At 39.0% G+C, this 18,253-nt stretch overlaps 1 protein-coding gene across 1 annotated transcript in view; it reads right to left on the bottom strand.

Annotated features, from left to right (window-relative positions):
- Positions 1–18,253, bottom strand: part of LOC127632797 (voltage-dependent P/Q-type calcium channel subunit alpha-1A-like) — a 132,602-nt gene that overhangs the window by 23,724 nt on the left and 90,625 nt on the right. The window contains exons 38-40 of the mRNA XM_052111570.1: positions 8,766–8,871; positions 6,835–6,942; positions 3,143–3,243 (exon numbers count right to left, since the gene is read on the bottom strand). Of these exons, the coding sequence (XP_051967530.1) occupies positions 3,143–3,243; positions 6,835–6,942; positions 8,766–8,871 (315 nt within the window). The remainder of the gene's footprint in view (positions 1–3,142; positions 3,244–6,834; positions 6,943–8,765; positions 8,872–18,253) is intronic.

Below are 18,253 nucleotides of genomic sequence, written 5' to 3'. Positions count from 1 at the left end.
TATTATGAAAACACGATCGCCAGATGAATCCAGTTCAACACGCTTGGGTCAATCGTCCATGACAAGTGTTCATTAAAAACATCCAATCGCACTTTTTGTCCATAAAAGTGATAAATGTGAGAAATATTGATATATTCTCCATTGTTTACATGAGATCTCGCCTTCGTCATCGTTCTTCATCAAACTGCAATCTGAGCAGCATTCATGTTGTAAAACTGTTTATGATCTGAAATATTAGAGTCTCATAAACAAAACCAGCCCGTCTCCAAAGTCTATTTTTAAAAATGTGATGTAGTTTTATTCATAATAGTCGAGCAGTGCCGCCAGATTTAGTGTCGTCTTGAGAGGCGGAGCTTAATTTTACTCTGAACACTTCCAGAGATTTTACAGAGATTAAAGCTGCAGGAACTCATTTATTATTAAATCATCTTCAGATTAGAAACGAAACTTCTTTAGACTCGTGACTTTGAGCACATTGTATTTCTGGGGTGTCTTGACACTTTTATTATTGTTTTATTAGATTATAAAAACATGTTCAAAATATTTCCATTACTATAAACTTCAGCTTCTCTAACTTTAAAAAATAACAACATATATTAATTGTGAAACTTGTGAAATAAAGCCGAAAGTGTCTTCTTTCAATAGATACCACAACTGTGTCCAAACTCCAAAGGGTCCCGTAAATACAACCATTTAAGTTCAGGTCATTTTCATGGTTTGTGCTCAAAAAGGGGGCGTTCATCAACAGGTTAACCAATAGTTTCTCGATTGGTTTTAAGGGCGCGTTTCAAGAATGTTGACTTGCATGTGTAATTTAACACTTTAAATGTATGCAGCACTTTCCCTCATGCCCTCATACAAAGCACTCCATGTTCACTTTATTTACACTTAGCGTAATTTCAATTATATATATATATATATATATATATGCGCAACTGAAATCATGTGATCTATGAGTAGTCAGCACAGACACAAAGAGGCTAAACTAACTGACTAGTCGACTAGTAGGTGCAACCCCTAGTAGATAAACAGAAAGAGAAAAGACAGCATACACAGTAATCAAAGCAAACACGTTGACATTCAAAACACAACTGGGTTTGAGAGACAGACAGGCCTGTTGATGGGACAGTTCGCGGATGGATCTAGAGAGTGAGACAGACTGCTGATGATGAGAGGGTAGTGCAGAGATACAGGTACACATGAAATACGACGAGCGAAGAGACAGACGGGGGATCGGGTAAGGCAAGACATGCACATATATTCAGATCATTCTCTAAAACAGGCAGAGTGTCTTTGCAGTAGATATGAATGTTTGAAGTATTTTCATGCCAATGGTACACAGGTACCAGGACAGATGTTTATCAAGGAGTGTGCATGTCCACTGTGCCTGTAAAGATGGGGATATTTCCTAGGAAGGGGATTGGACTGACACTGACAAAAGGCCATGTTGTATCAATCATCATTGCATATACCGTGCAAAATCACTGCGTGATGTGACTTTAAGCATGCTCTTAAAAGTAAAATGTGACAGTGTTATTGTTTCAATGCCATCAAATACTGAGATATGTAAGAGCTGTATTGCATGGACATTCTTTAACATCCTCTATTCCTTTATTGTTCAAGGTGGGAATGAGATTGGGTGAGGGACAGGAATTGACAAATATTTAACATGAGCTTAAAACAGAAGAGAAAGACACATTAAGTGCTCTCATAAACCATCCTTGATCAGCATAGAGATCAGGGCTGCACGAATTTCCCTTGATATTGTAATTGCGATTAATTTCTATTAATAACATTTTGCAATAAAAACACAAAAACATCCAAAACAAGCTGAGAACTGTTGCTGAATGTCCTTATATTGAACGTTTATATGAAACGTATTTTCAATGTTGAATATGTTACATGCAGAATGTGAGCAAATGACTTAATGGTGGTTGGTAAATTTGTTGTTAATGGTCTCCATCCTTTGTAAATTGCTAAAAAAAAAAGGAATATAATCTCCTGAGACAAAAAAAAAAGTTTTTCTAATTTTGTTTAAAAAATAAATATAGTGTCTGATACATAAGGCTCATGAAAATATTACATATATTAATTCTATACATTCACTATATATTATATTATATCTACAGTATACTGTATATTCACTATATATATGAATGACTATTTATATATATATATATATATATATATATATATATATATATATATATATATATATTAGGGCTGTTGATTTAAATCGTTAATAAGGAACATTCCTGAGAAATAAGCTTGTAGTACCACCTGTTTACTCCAGGGGGCAGTAAGTGAAACTTCAGCTGTATGAGCAACACGCAGTTTAAACAGTGAACAAAACAACCATCCAGCAGAACAACACAAATATGCGTTACGTTCTTGCGTTCAAAACACTTGATGGAGTGCAAATGTGAACTAAGGGATCTCAAGATGTATTTTAAGTATTAAACTATTTTTAATTTGACACAGTGACCTAAACATTTTATGTTTATGACGCAACACACCCGAGATGCTACTCAAGCATGTCTGACGCAGGTGTAAATTGACGGGCTCTTAAACAAGCCCTCATAATAAATCTCTGATTGACAAATTCACTTGTGTAATGGATTGCTGTGTCTGTATAACTATATGTATATATATATATATAATTTTTTTTTATATTTAAAGATAACTATGTATAATTATTTCATCATTATATATTGAATTATTGTTATATGAGGGGCTTTCTCAGCAAATATTTGCATATGAGATTAAATACGATTAATCGTTATTAATTAATCGGTACACCATGTAATTAATTAGATTACAATTTTTAATAAATGGACAGACCTAATATATATATATATATATATATATATATATATATATATATTATATTGTATTCTGATATCCTCAGTAGGGGATGTCAGGACCCAGTTACTATGAAAATGAAGGATATTTATTATAAAAACGTATCTTGACGCAACTTGAGTAGACCTGAGCTGCTATAATTACAATTTTTCACAGTTAGTTAACTCTGGCAGCTGTAATTGTAATCTCGATAGGTTGTGCAGCCCTAATAGAAATTCATGCTGGTTTTCAGCAGGTAGGGAAAGAGAAACACTCTTTATTTGTTTGTATGAAGCGGTACCTGCTCCTCACGAAGCACCTGCAGCTTTTTGGCCTTGCTCTGCCGGTAGTACTCCATGATCATCATGGCGGCGTAGATCTTGCCCACCGTCAGGTCTGTCGCTGCTGAGAATATGAAAAAGTTACCCTGCACAATTAGACCTGGGTGGAATGGGACCCTGAGCCGAGAGGGGAATGGGAGTTGGAGACAAGTCATGCCACAAACACAAACATCTAATCTCTTAGACCCAGACTAAACCCACTCATGACCTCAAGAGAAATGAACGATTTTGAAGTTTTTCGTAGTCCAGAATGAGTCTTAATCTAGGTGTAAGAAACACTGACGGCCACAAGTTTGGAGTAATGTACAGATTTTGCTGTTTCGGAAGGAAATTGGGACATTTAAATGCCACTTTGGTGAATAAAAGTACCAATTTCTTTCCATAAGAGCAAAATCTGTATATTATTCCAAACTTTTGGCTGCCAGTGTATATACAACAACAAACAATAGACAATACTACACTGACAAATATGAAACACCACAGAGCTGATTGTCTTTTCACAGTCAGATCCTCTTTATTTATAAAAACCTTTCTTTTGATCAAGGGTCTTGTATGGTTACACATTTCTAGCCTGTATGACTTTCCTACAGGGACTCAAGAGCCATTCCACTTTGAATAGATCATTAGGAAAAAAATTAAAAGGATTATAATTTCAATATTATTGCAAGGAGCTCAAATTTTTCGACAAATCTCTGCAGCGGCATCCAGAGTTTGAATGAGACACATAACATGTAAATTTGAAAAATTTGGAGCTGCCATTTATAGCACAAATGAGTCAGTTCACATTACACACGTTTTCTTAAACATTACCTCATAGTAAAATGGCATTCAGGATTCCCCCTAGGAATTCAATAAACTATAACTTCAAAGCATGCTGCAGTTTATGAAATAAACCCTCAGAAACTCCAGCATTGATATTAATGAAAAGAAAGAAGAAGAAAAACAATCTCCTCCTTGAAGTATTTTTAAGAAGCTACTAGTTTTTAATGCATATTTTGCTTTGGGGTTAATTTTGGAAACATTTAGCAAAATTGATACAATGTATTTTTAGGCTGTAAGTGAAATTATAACATAATTAATCACAAGAATTATAAGCAGTAAAGGTAAATTCATTCATTCAAGAAAATTGACTATTTGAAACTAATAAGGAATGATGTAATTATATATTTGCTGTTATAATCAAAATAATATAAAAATACCCAGATCTATGCAGTGGCTGAGCTAGGGGCCATCCCTTTGGCCATCCCATCGGCTACCCCATTGGCCACTCCATTGGCCACCCCATCGGCTACCCCATTGGCCACCCCATCGGCCACCCCATGGGCCACCCCATTGGCCACCCCATCGGCTACCCCATCGGCTACCCCATTGGCCACCCCATCGGCTACCCCATCGGCTACCCCATCGGCCACCCCATCGGCCACCCCATGGGCCACCCCATTGGCCACCCCATCGGCTACCCCATGGGCCACCCCATCGGCTACCCCATTGGCCACCCCATCGGCTACCCCATGGGCCACCCCATCGGCCACCCCATCGGCCACCCCATTTTTCGGGAAATTAAAACAAACTGTACATCAGTAAACACGTTGGGAATTTAAGGAAAAAGAAATAACAGGTTAAATACTTGAAAACATTTACATTTCTTCTAAAAGTGTTTGCAGTTGTGTGAACTGGTGTTTTTCGTTTATGACTTCAGCTTTATTTTCCCACCAAAACTGCTGTTGTGATAGTTCAGAGTGTCACTTATTAGTCTATATGAAGTTTTCATCCATATTTAATGAATACAAATTATTATTTAATTTCTTTACGCAAGCATTGCAGTTCTGCGACACTGGGTCTCTGAGGGTTAAATAAACAAACATGCAAAAGATAAACCGTATTTTCAGGCTGTTTTTTTTACTAACAATCTGCCATAGTTTATATACACAGATTTACACATGTTCTTATGGTAATCAGATAATATTGTAAAGTGCCTAATGTATTTAAATGCCCTCAGATGAGGGGTGATCAGGTATTTAGATGCTCTGTGGTTTGGAGGTGTAGCCCAGCATTGCACTTGACACATGCTGGAGTGAAAAGACTTCTATAGAGGATCCGTCTATAGCGAGGCACCCCCTGATAACAGGCATTGGAGACAGAGGACAGGAGAAAGAAAGAGGGAGTGTAGGGAAGATGTAAAATGGCAAAAGCCTAATGGAGGAAAGCGAAAGAGAGGTATTTTAAATACTCAAACAAAAACTTGAAGAGCATTTAATCATGTAGCAGGCGAGAAGTAGGATGTTGTTTTTTAATGGGTTTCAATGAATACAATTTGCTAAGTAAAGGTGAATAGTTGAAGCATGTCTCTGTGGAATGAGTGTGTGTGCAAGGATTACAATCATATTAGTCTCAAGGGCCAGACTGTTCAGTAAAGTCTGGTGCAAGTTGTTGTTATTATGGCCTAGAGCTGCCACCGCATGAACGACAATAAGTGCTGACTATTTCACCAGCATAATTGCTAACATAGAGGATTATGATCTCCAGAGACTCAGCGGAAAAACAAGACAAAAACTAAATGAAAAAGGTCTGATTTCATTTGGTTTGAATGTCAATAGAGTGTCTAATACACGCAGTATAATTAATACAATGAATCTATATAATTAACTTATGTATTTACAAATGATATTTCATTTTATGTCCACTGTTGGGGGGCCCAGTTACTATGAAAATGAAATAATGTTTTCAATCAAAAATAAGGTTTTAGGTTTTTAGCCAATTTTCTAGCTCAAAACGTTTCTATCACATACTCTGCATCATTGCTTTAGTGAAAATGTCCAAAAATATATAAAATATGTTTATATTTTGCATGCACTCTAGTTATACTATATGTAGGAATTAGCAGTGTTAATCAACACAATAGAAATATTTTTTGTTTTTGTTTATAATTTTTTATTCCTGATGTTCCTTAAACAGGACATCAAAGAAATCAACGTCTTTCTTGTGAAAGATAATTATATTCTGCTTTGACTCACGAAATGTTTCTTGGCACGTTTATTTACAAGACAACAAATGTATAATCAATCAAACATCAATAATGAATACAAAATAATATGCCTAATGTTCATATTTCCATAGAATGGGATGAAATGTGATGTCAGCCATTTTTAAACACCAAGGACGGGAACATTTTTCTCCCTCTAAATTTCCCAGAATGTCACTAAAATGGACAACTGTGGCGTGTATGGTCTGAGAGTTATCTTAAAACACTATGTCCTCTACAGAAGACAAAAATAATTGTCTGGGTCTCAGGATGAGTTTGGATAACTGCTCAAGAACAACAAACACACTTGCAACTAACAAAACCAACGCATTTGCTGTTGTGACGCTCATAAGTCAAGTACTGACTATACAACAAGATTACCATCCTAGTGAAAACATGCATCATCTTATCTTGAGATAAGTAAATAAGTAATGGTTTGCTGATCTAATTACCAGCATAGGAAATTGTTTAGCCAGAAAAAGGGGATTGTGGGTAGGAAGAGAGAGATGAAGGTTTTGAGCGAGTTGCCTGATCAGAGGGGGCTGAGCGTTGTGGGCTGAGTGAAGCTGTCCTCTGATGAATTGGTGATCTTAGATTAGTTGTTTCTCTACAAACCCATCTGCAACTTACACTTGTGTGGCGTTACCAGCAGATCCAGGTTCTTCTGGGAGAGATTTGGCCAAATCGCCATCATTTCCTTACGGAGCTCCGCGTCCATCTGGTGTTTGTCCGCACCTCCTGGAAAATGTTAGACACACACACACACACACGCACGCACGCACACACACACACACACACACACACACACACACACACACACACACACAAAAACACACACACACACACACACACACGCACGTTGGTGCGGCTATCCTTATGAGGACACTTATTGTGATTTCAATTATGGGGACACTAGAAATAAACCACATTTATAGCATAATATCCTTGTAATTACCAGTTTGTAACCTAAAAAAAAGTAATCGTAAACCACCCAAACCACCCAAACCCCTCCTGGATTTGCAACACGTGACATCAACCCGCTAGTTTTAAAGTTAGCAACAGCGATAGCAGTATCATTTGTTCACACAACTTTCGAATTGTGAAGAAGAAATGGCTGTGCGTAAAACCACGCCGTGGTCAATAAACGACGTGCAGACGTTCCTCTCGTTAGCGATGAACGAAACGGAAAAGTCTTTCAGGACGTGTCTCGGTTGTTGGCCGCACACAGCTACCACTAGACCTACCAACAGTGTAGGGAAAAGTAAAAAACACTTGTGACTACAAAAAGTGACTACAGAACCATCAAGGACCACAACAGCCGGAGTGGAAGTGGTTCGACCAAATAGACCAGCGAGCAATGAGAGGGAGAGTTCCCTGGACTCAGCCACGGCTGGAGTCCACGATGGAGGATGGTATGTTTTGTTACGTTAACTCAATACTTTGCTTGAAAGCTTCACTTTATTTAGTTGACCAGCTACTGGAAGCTTCTAAAACAACCAATCACCATGCAACAACTGCTTTATGCAGCACAATGAGCTAGTAGCTAACAGCTAGCGCTCGTGTTATTGTTTTGGTCAGTTTGTGTCGTGTTTAAGATGATGTCACGGCAGTAGAGGCGGCGCAACTATGATGATCAGCCCGTAATCCCACCCACGTTGAGGTGACACTAAACTGCAGTGGAAATACAAGCTCAGAAAAGTAAAGCGAGTCGAGTCGAACCGTAACGTGCCGTGGAAAAATGCCAAATGTAATGTATTACACCCAACACTGCAAATGAGACACAAACACACCGCAAAGATTTTGTATTGTTAATATTTCATAAACAAGAAAAGGCTGTTCAAAGAAAGAAAGAAAGAAGGAAGGAAAGGACATTGTCGAAAGGGTCCGTGTACTTTTGAGTCCATTCCTTTTTCTTTTTTTAACCCAAAAATGTGTTTTTTTTTCTTTATTGGTTTTAACACTAATAAATAAAATAAGCAGATACAAACTCATTTCCTGTTGACCATTTCATTTTCTATTTAAAAATAAATAAACGAGATTGGGGGGAGGGGCAAAATTTTTGTTTTCCGCCTTGAATATTTGATACGCACATGTGAGCGGCACTGAAACGCCCCTTTCATCTGATTGGTCAACTTACCCCGTCTTCTGTAACCTACTGCCTTCAACTAGAATTAGAGTTGGCATCGCTCTGCAAATTTGTCTAATTAAAACAAACTCTAATTCTGGCTGATGAGATTAAGGCAGTACAGAAGACGGGGCGGGTTGACCAATCAGATGAAAGGGGCATTTCAGTGCTGCTCACATGTGCATATGAAATATTCAAGCTGTAAATAAATATTTAAGCAATGAAAGAAAACCAAAACTACGCCATTTCCCCCCTTTCTCTTTATTAATTTTTAAATAGAAAATGAACAGGAAATGAGTTTGTATCTGCTTATTCTATTCATCAGTGTTAAAACCAATAAAGAAGAAACCGCATTTTTCATTTCGGGGTTTAAAAAGTAAAAAAGAATGGACGCAAAGTTCTCGGACCCGAAAGTAAAAGGGATATTGATCTGTACCCTTGGCAATTTTGATGTCCAGGGCTGTGCGGATCAGGGCCATCAGAGTGGAGTTGAAATGTACGCTGTTGTCATCGGCAACAGGTAGGTCCATACGCAGCAGTCTCTGTGGAGAGCCAATCAGAGAGGATGAACGGGGGCTGAGTAAGTTAAACCTCCAATCAGATGCTTTGGTGGGCTTATAAAAGGCTCGGGGAGCTCAGCAGGTTGTAGCCAAAAAATCCAGAGGTCAATTGCATGTAGTTTCACTAGTGAAGAGTCCAAAATTACACGACTATTTTTTCTTTCAAATGCAGTGGTTATGTACAAACCATGCATGGTGCAATTTAAAGAGGGGCATGACTTTAAGAAGCTTTTAGTGATACTTCTGAGTAAATACCTCATTGCATCTGTGAGAGCAGTTTTTATGGACTGACAAATGATTGACCAAAGACTGATAGACAACCTGCAACATTGTAATGTGTGAATGAAGCCGAATCACATTCACACATTCATCTTTTTAGACATATACAGCACATACACAACTCAAACGGCTGTACCATTGAGGCACACACATCAATTAAGAGACTTAATTGGAGCCCTCACAGATAAGACAGAAGCAGTATCACATAGGGTGATGTCATGGCCTCAGTGTTCCTCAGTATCTAAAAACTGATCTCTGATCAGATAAAGTACGTATATTAGCTCCTAAATGTATTTGGAAACTGATGCCACACTTAAAAATGTCATTGCGTAAGACAAAAAATAGCACACTAATTGGCATTTAATTTGATGAAAGAAAGCGTGAGCATTATGATTTGTAATCATGTGCAGGGTGTGAATTAGTCATCTCAAATTCAATTTTCACTAATTAAAATGCTAATTCTTAATACATTTAATGGAATTACTACTAGTAAAATTGCAAATGTTGGATATCAGTAATTAGGTTTGCAATAGTAAAACAAAACATGTAATTCTTGATATTAAAAATGGCAATTCAGCTAGTAAAAGCGGTCATTTTTCGATAACTTTAACTCCATTTTCACTAGTAAAAATACACAATGATCTGCCAGTTCAGAAGGTCACAGATATCTGTAATTAATTACATCATTACTGGTACAAATATCCATATCAAAATTTGAATTGCAACTAGTAAAAACATTTCGGATATCTGGAATTTGGTTTTCACTAGTGGCCAGCAGGAAACCAAAAGGAGTGCGTACTCCAGGTAGGGAAGGAGTTATTGCCCCAAGTGAAGGAGTTCAAGTACCTTGGGGTCTTGTTCACGAGTGAGGGGACAATGGAGCGGGAGGTTGGCCGGAGAATCGGGGCAGTGGGGGCGGTATTGCACTCGCTCTATCGCACCGTTGTCACGAAAAGAGAGCTGAGCCGGAAGGCAAAGCTCTCGATCTACCGGTCAATTTTTGTTCCTACCCTCACCTATGGTCATGAAGGCTGGGTCATGACCGAAAGAACTAGGTCACGAGTACAAGCGGCCAAAATGGGCTTCCTCAGAAGGGTGGCGGGCTTCTCCCTTAGAGATAGGGTGAGGAGCTCAGTCATCCGTGAGGAGCTCGGAGTAGAGCCGCTGCTCCTTTGCGTCAAAAGGAGTCAGTTGAGGTGGTTTGGGCATCTGGTAAGGATGCCACTTGGCCGCCTCCCTAGGGAGGTGTTTCAGGCAACTCCAGATGGGAGGAGGCCTCGGGGAAGACCCAGGACTAGGTGGAGAGATTACATTTCCACACTGGCCTGAGAACGCCTCGGGGTCGCCCAGTCAGAGCTGGTTAATGTGGCTCGGGATAGGGAAGTTTGGGGCCCCTTGCTGGAGCTGCTGCCCCCACGACCCGACTTCGGATAAGCGGTTGAAGATGGATGGATGGATGGATAGAGAAATTTTTATTTCTGATATCTATAATGTGATTGTAACTAGTATGTAAGCCTTTTAATCTATCTTTAATAACTCCTGAATTTAATGTTTCTGGAAATTTCATTTCCAGATTTCCGAAATACTGAATCTCTTTTACTTGTGGTCATTTAATGACATCATTATACTAGTGAGTAGTGCACTGCTGTTATATGTGTGTTTGAAATTTTAACCAATAAGAAATTCATTATTGATATCTGTAATTGAATTTTGAGCAGCAGCGAATGACAGATTCTTGTTAAATTCTATTAGAATTTGTGAAAATGGAGTAACAACAGACAACACATATATGATGGCTTTTAATAGTTGAAATTCCATTATTGATATCTAGAATGGGTATTTCAGCGAATAATGTAGCCTATCAAGAATTCATTTAATTTTGCATTTACATAAGACACTTTTTGGCTTCTTTCTTATTGTCAAAGATTAGTGGAGCATGTCCATAATGCATGCTGGGACACCTGTGTCTACTACAAATCCCCAATGGGACCAGATTTCAAAAATGGCTCAGAAAAGCAAAATTAGCCTTGAGAAAAAGTCCAGCATCATTTGGTTGCAGATGCCTCTTGGTTTGATGTTGATATCCAGTGCAATTAATTTTAATTGTGTGGCTCAAGTGTACAAATACTTTTCTTGGGGCCATTGCAAACCCTAAAAAGTGCAAAAACTGACTTGTAAAGGCTACGGACACAAACGCTGGCTTAATTTGATAGAAGGCTACTGCTGAAGAGCTCCCCCTACCTGTTGGAGGTCTTGATTTTGGATAAAGCAATCAATGAAAAGGAACGTAAAAACAGTGGTTGATGTGTTTAGATTCCTGTTTTCATTCATTGGATCCACCTTCATGAGAGTTCGAACACACAAGCACACAGCATGGCATAAGTGTGTGGTTGATAGCAGGTCTGTATATGAGCCTGTGGAGTTTCGTGTTTGTGCGCATTTCAGGCCATTCCGTTGTTCCTTGGAGGTGTAGATACCAACTAGCACAAGCCGCGGCTTCATGCAAAAGCACATGCAATACAGCAATTCCCCTTATCAGAGCGATGGTACATCCCTCCCGCCTCGTCCCGCCCCATCCGAACACCGTCCCCGATCCGTGCAACATGCATTGCATGCACCCCCCCTCCTCCCTCCCCAACCCCCTCACAGAATGAGAGCAGTGCAGCCGCGCACAGAGAGTATCATTTTTATCTTTCATTGAGCACATTTTTGGTTTCTTTTGTGCCTTTAACCTTTGGGTCATTTCTCATAGGGGTTATCATTTGGATAAGAGTTATTTTGCATTGATTTTTCTCTTTTTTTCTGATCTCTCGATGTTACACGGGTGCAGTTTTTAGAAGGTCAGATAGGGGGTGGCATTCCCTACAGAGTTAAAGAGGAAAACACGGCGGTGTTTTACACCGAGCAGGTGTTGGACTGGATTAGGGGGCACAGGTATAGAGGTTAGTTCACTTCAGACTGGAAAGCTATGAGATGTGTATCACATATAAAAATAATGAGAGGAATGGTGTGCTTGGCAATGGATAGAGAGAGGCACAGGGATGAAAAAGAGAGCCAAGGAAGAGTTTGTTTGAGATGAAGGGAAACATTTAGACAGCGTTTGGAAAGTGTGAGGAAGAATTTGGGTCTCAGTAAAAGCTTTAAATCTTTGTAATTATTCATTGCAATTTATAGAGCATCTACCACAATAACACTTGCACAACTTGGCATAGCTTAAGTGTACATAACAGCCTTTCTATAAAGAAAGTGACATATAAAATGAAGGGTTGTAATTATTACACAAGGATGCATTTGGTTTCTTACTGATGAGATGCCACGTTGAGTCTAGAACCGTTTTGGGCAAGCTGCTCTAACATAGTAATCCACTACAAGTAACTCATTACTTATACCATTTTGTAATCAGATTACTTAACGGATTACTTCATTGAAATCATAAGTACTTTACTTCTAAGTTACTTTCTAAATTAAGATTTATAGAAAGGTTTTTGCTTTGCCATTCAAAACAAGGACTTTAATTCAAATATTTGAATGTAATCTACATAAATAATATTATTTTAGAAATATGTGAATAGCAAAATGTACTGAAAAGTAACTGTAATCTGATTACAAAATAGGGCTGGGCGATTTGCAAGAAAAACGTACACAATATTTTAACATTTTGCATATTTAGCGTGAACCGCTCCGTGGAAATAAACTGAGCATAAGTCACATGTAATTGCAGGTTTCATACGTTTAAATTTTTTTAATAAGCTGTTTGTTTATTTTAGATATATACAGTTTTGTGTTTCTGTTAAACTTGCGGCTGCTGTTTCTGCCTTGCAATCCACCATTTTGCACGGTGATGTTGGCGTGAATCAAACAACTTTTTTGATGTACTGTTGCACCGGGACATGACACTGTGTTTGGCAAATTCAACAAGCTGTTCCGCTACAGTATAAACTACGTTACTTGATGTTGACATCGATCTTCTCGCCTATGTGGCCTATGTTTCCTGTGAGCGGCCATCGCCGCCTTATTTATAACTTATTTCGTTATGTATCGTACGATACAGTTGGTGTCGAATGGTGAGCGTTGTATTTTACAATACAATACGTTACAATATTATGTTGCACCCCTAGAGTCTCTGTATCTTACTGCATTTCTTGTCATATGTCATTTTGAGGCCTAGTCCACACTAAAATGTTTTCGTTTGAAAACTTCCGTCCAACGTTTTTGTCTGCAAAAACAGAGCTATTTGAAAACGCCGTTTTCGCGTCGTAGTGTGGACTGTGAAAACGGATGCTTTGTACAACGATGATAAATGTTTAGTCATGTGATCTATCCTACCAAAACAATCAAGATGGCGGCCTGTGTTATAGCGGCGCTGTTATGACTGATACTCACTTTCAAAGCGTTGTTAAAAAATAAATGTCACTTTGCACAACCATAACATTGTGTTCCTTCAAAGGCGAAGGGAAGTTTACTCGGAACTGGTGTCTGGTGACAGAACACGAGGACAATTGTGTTTCAGACCGCACATGCAGCGGGGATTTTCCTCTGCGCAGTGACATGATTTAAGCGTTTCATATGTTTCAGTGTGGATGAGCAACTTTTGGAAAATGCTTGAAAACGTTAGTGTGGACGGAGAGCGTTTTGAAACAAAAACGCAGTTTTCAAATGTATCCGGATTAATGTAGACGTAGCCTGAGACGTCTTACAGTTAGACTGCTACAGTGCCTGGTAGATGAGCAAAATTACCTGCCATATTTGGCGACTTCCCAGCTCCATCCTTTTCCAATATTGATGTCTGTCAATGAGTGTCGCAGTCGGTCTCGGGATATATGTCAGATATCTTTGATATCCGATTGTATTGTCCTATCGCCCAGCCCCACTACAATAATCTGAATTGTAATTCGTCATTCGACTTTCTTTGTCTAAAAGTAATCAGATTAAAGTAAATAATTACTTTGTAATCAGATTATTGGTCTAGCAGCTTTTATTTGTACAATTGATAAGCACGATGACTGATAGAGAGACAAGAGAACAAAAAAGGGAGAGATGCTGTGTTCGGAAGGGAAATGAACGTACTGTTTACTGTGCAGTACTGGGCTGGACTGGGAAGAGAAATCGGCCCGGGATTTGACATGGCAACGTGAGCCAAATATTGTTGAACGGGGGGTGGGGGTGTGTCCGCTGTCCTTTTCTGCATATCGCGGCACCGTTTTGTGGTCCGTTCTGTATAACGCGGTGGCTCATTTTGGCTTAACGTGGACCATTCAGCACGTTTCGCGGCCGACCCACTGGCCCAATCGGTTGTCCTGATGGCCAGTCCGCCCCTGATCAGCCCCATATATATATATATATATATATATATATATATATATATATATATATATATATACTGTAGATATACTCTGTATAATGATGATATATTTTCTTTTTCCACCTTGAATGTGTTTTTAGGAAGCATCCGATAATGACATTTTCTTTATTTTTAAGTATGTTTTGTTTTGAGGTGACTATTGTGTGAGTTTAGTAAGATGTGACATTAAATATGCAATCTTTTCCCCACAAAAACTGTTGTTGTGATACAGCTCAGTGTGTCTGCTCCTGTTACGTGAAGTTTTCATACTTTTATATGTCTGTCAAGTTACCATTAAATAAAAAATACACTGCTGGGTCTCTAAAATCGTGAGTGAAACATTATGCAAACAAGCATTATGCAACATTACCCTTCTTGTAGTTGATACATAAACTGATCTTGTTGAATGCATTCACTGAGTGGAGTCGTTACCATTTCTGAAATTTAAATGGTTATTTATAATCCAAGTTTCGGCAAAACTATCAAATTATCAGTCAAGAAGGAAAGGTCAACATTCACGGTTGATATTATTACTTTTTCCTTCGCTGTACTGAAAATGAAAGGTGAAGTTGAGCGCTGTGGGCTGTTGACTCCTACACATTATGGCAAATGCATGTTATTGAAACTCAAAGAAAACTGCACACTATACCGCAGCATTAATAATAGTAGTATGGGTAGTATGCTATTCCGAACATAGCCAGAGAGACAGAGAGAGCAAGAGAGAGAAAGAGGCAATGAAGGGAAATCTATGTTGAGATGAAGTGGTTGCAAATCGGAGGAATGGGGTGCCAAAGAAAAGATAGAGGGCAAGAGATCAGAAGAGAGAGAGAGAGCGAGAGAGAGAGAGAGAGAGAGAGAGACAGTAAGTGTGAAAGAGAGAGGGGAACGGAAACAGGTCAGAACTGCATTGACAGAATCAAACGAAGGACAGGTGAAAAAGCTTTTCTGAGATTCTAGTGGATCTACTGAAAAAAATCAAAAGGACAGAGTGGGTCAAAAGACATGGCTCTACAGCTCCTGAACGCTACATGATCGCCCTAGCTGAACCTACAAATGTGGCACCCTCTCGAGGTCACAGAAAATGTACGAACCATGAGTGAGGTGAGATCAATGGACAGTAGGAATACAGGAGTCATCCACAGGAGGGAGAGACGCAGAGGACAAAACACACACAGTCCTTCCCAGTCCTTCTGTACACGCACACAGTGAGAGATGTAGATTGCTCAAGTCTTTTTTCTTCATATTTGTATCTAAAATCCCTATACACTCTTTAATATGAAACACACATATGGCTGAAATAAGATGAGACACATATTTATGTTTAGTCTTAAAGGTGCTGTAAACAATTTTTGGGAAATACCACACAAAAAATGTCCCTATTATCAGACAAATGTCACTGCAATAGGTGTCCTGAGAAATCGAATTAAGTCTACTCAGTCTTAATCAAGACTATTAGAGGTCAACAGATATATCGGTTTTGCGCTGGAGTGCTGGAGGGTCAAGAGTACGACCACAGTTGTTGGCTATAAATTAGGGGTGCTGATTGAACACATTAAGTCAGTGCGATTGATTATTTAAACATTATGCGCTAAAATATTTAACGTAATTGATCATGTCCTCAGCACGGAATAAGGGCTTTTCCTACCATCATTTCAATTCAAGCTTGAAGTACCACTTGTTTTCAGCAGGGGGTAGTAAGCGAAACTCCAGCTGTATAGGCAAGGCGCAGTAGTACAAACATTGACGGATCCTAAGAAAAACCGAATTCAACTGCAAAATGGATTGCTAAAAATAAACAATATGATGCCTTCTAAAGCTGCATTTTGATTTGTCTTACCAATGCTTTACTTGTTAGTCACAATAATGAAATGCATTTCTTATTTATAATATTTACCTTTACATTTACACATTTGGCAGATGCTTTTATCCAAAGTGACTTACAGTGCACTTATAACAGGGACAATCCCCCCGGAGCAACCTGGAGTTAAGTGCCTTGCTCAAGGACACAATGGTGGTAGCTGTGGGGATCGAACCAGCGACCTTCTGATTGCCAGTTATGTGCTTGAGCCCACTACGCCACCACCACTCCTACAATGTAATGTATATTATCCTACAATAATATATATTACTGTGGCAAGGGCGTGGTTGAGCATCCATCCGGGGATAGGGGAAGCGGTCAGGATTCATCCCTGGGTGATAATTAGGTCTAACATCTGTTTTCTTGTTGCATTAATCTGGAGAGAGTGATATGAGGAGCCCACACCAGAGTCTGGGGAGAGAGAGAGTGCTACACCGCAGTGCTATGAGTTAAGCGTGTTTAAACCAAGTGTGCCGCACAAGCCCTCAAAAGTGAAGCCAAAACGTCTCGATCGCCCCCGGTGACTGGTCCTAGTATAGGTCATAAACCCCGCCTCCCCATGTTATTCAACAGGACGTGAGACCAACTAAACAATTAAATTACACTTCACATATCTTTTTTCCAAAGATAGTTTCTGTCATTTACTGTCGTTTCTATCACGGTGATGTCATTTCAAGTGTTTGTTTTCAAAATAAGTTTGTTTTTAGTTATTTGATGCTATAAAAACGGTGCTGTGACATCATGATTGACAGCTGTGATTGACAGGTTCTCTGAGCGAAGTAGTCACTGAAGCACCAACTGACTTTTTTTTTGGGATCTTCAGAGGACTGAGGAGATTGGAGCTTTAAATTTAATATCTAAATTTCTATAATTAATTATTTCACACCGTCATAAGTCAAAAGTCAAAAGTGCAGGGGCGTGTGCTTGCGATTGATTCAGCGAGAGTGAGGGCGGGGCCTTGATTTTGCGGCTTTACTTCATGCTCACTACTGCGCAGGTCTGGTCCCGAAATCGCAACAGTGCAGACTCAAGTCCCAAGATGTCAGCGCCATATCGGGACACTGGCGGCTTCAGTTCTCACCAATGGAAAAGAGCGAAGGGGCGTCGTCCATCTTTTTTTACAGTATATGGTTTAAACCCTACCATTGAGTGTTTATTTGGGTGAATAAAGAGTTTGAAGATAGCTGAACAACGCTTCTTCTTTCGCACAACGACCAGTCCTGTTACAATTATATCCCCTGGACTAAAGCACAGAACTGGTAAGCAGAAGGTTGCTGGTTCGATCCCCACAGCCACCACCATTGTGTCCTTGAGCAAGGCACTTAACTCCAGGTTGCTCCGGGGGGATTGTCCCTGTAATAAGTGCACTGTAAGTCGCTTTGGAAAAAAGCATCTGCCAAATGTAAATATGAAGTATGCATATAACTGAAAGTTTATTTATATAACCATTATTGATAGCTGAGTTCATGTTAATAAAAAGTAAAAAAGTCTGTTTAAAAATACCAGATTACAGGACATTTACTGCTAATGTTTGTTACATAACGCTGCTTACCGTCTACTGTTTGCATTGTAATATGTTGTGATTGAGTGTAAAAGTGCATTTATTGTTTCCCACATCTGTCTGTATGAGCAGCTGCGAAAGCAGGGATTTCAAAATAAGTGTCCCCTGCACATTACGCTCTTCTATGTGTTTGAAAAATCCCATATTATGTGCCAAACTACTGGGATTGTATTTATTCAATTCGGAATGAAAATAAGAACAATAAGAATTACATTTTATAGCATCATTGCCCATCACAGAACGGTAAGACTAAAAAAAGTGATTGGCAAAATCCAATATCGATTGACCTCTACAGTCTAATTGTAATCCTCAATCTAATTCGGTG

This window comes from Xyrauchen texanus, chromosome 39 (genome assembly GCF_025860055.1).
Source record: "Xyrauchen texanus isolate HMW12.3.18 chromosome 39, RBS_HiC_50CHRs, whole genome shotgun sequence".
Lineage (NCBI taxonomy): Eukaryota > Metazoa > Chordata > Actinopteri > Cypriniformes > Catostomidae > Xyrauchen > Xyrauchen texanus.
This window is presented reverse-complemented; position numbering and strand designations above follow the sequence as displayed.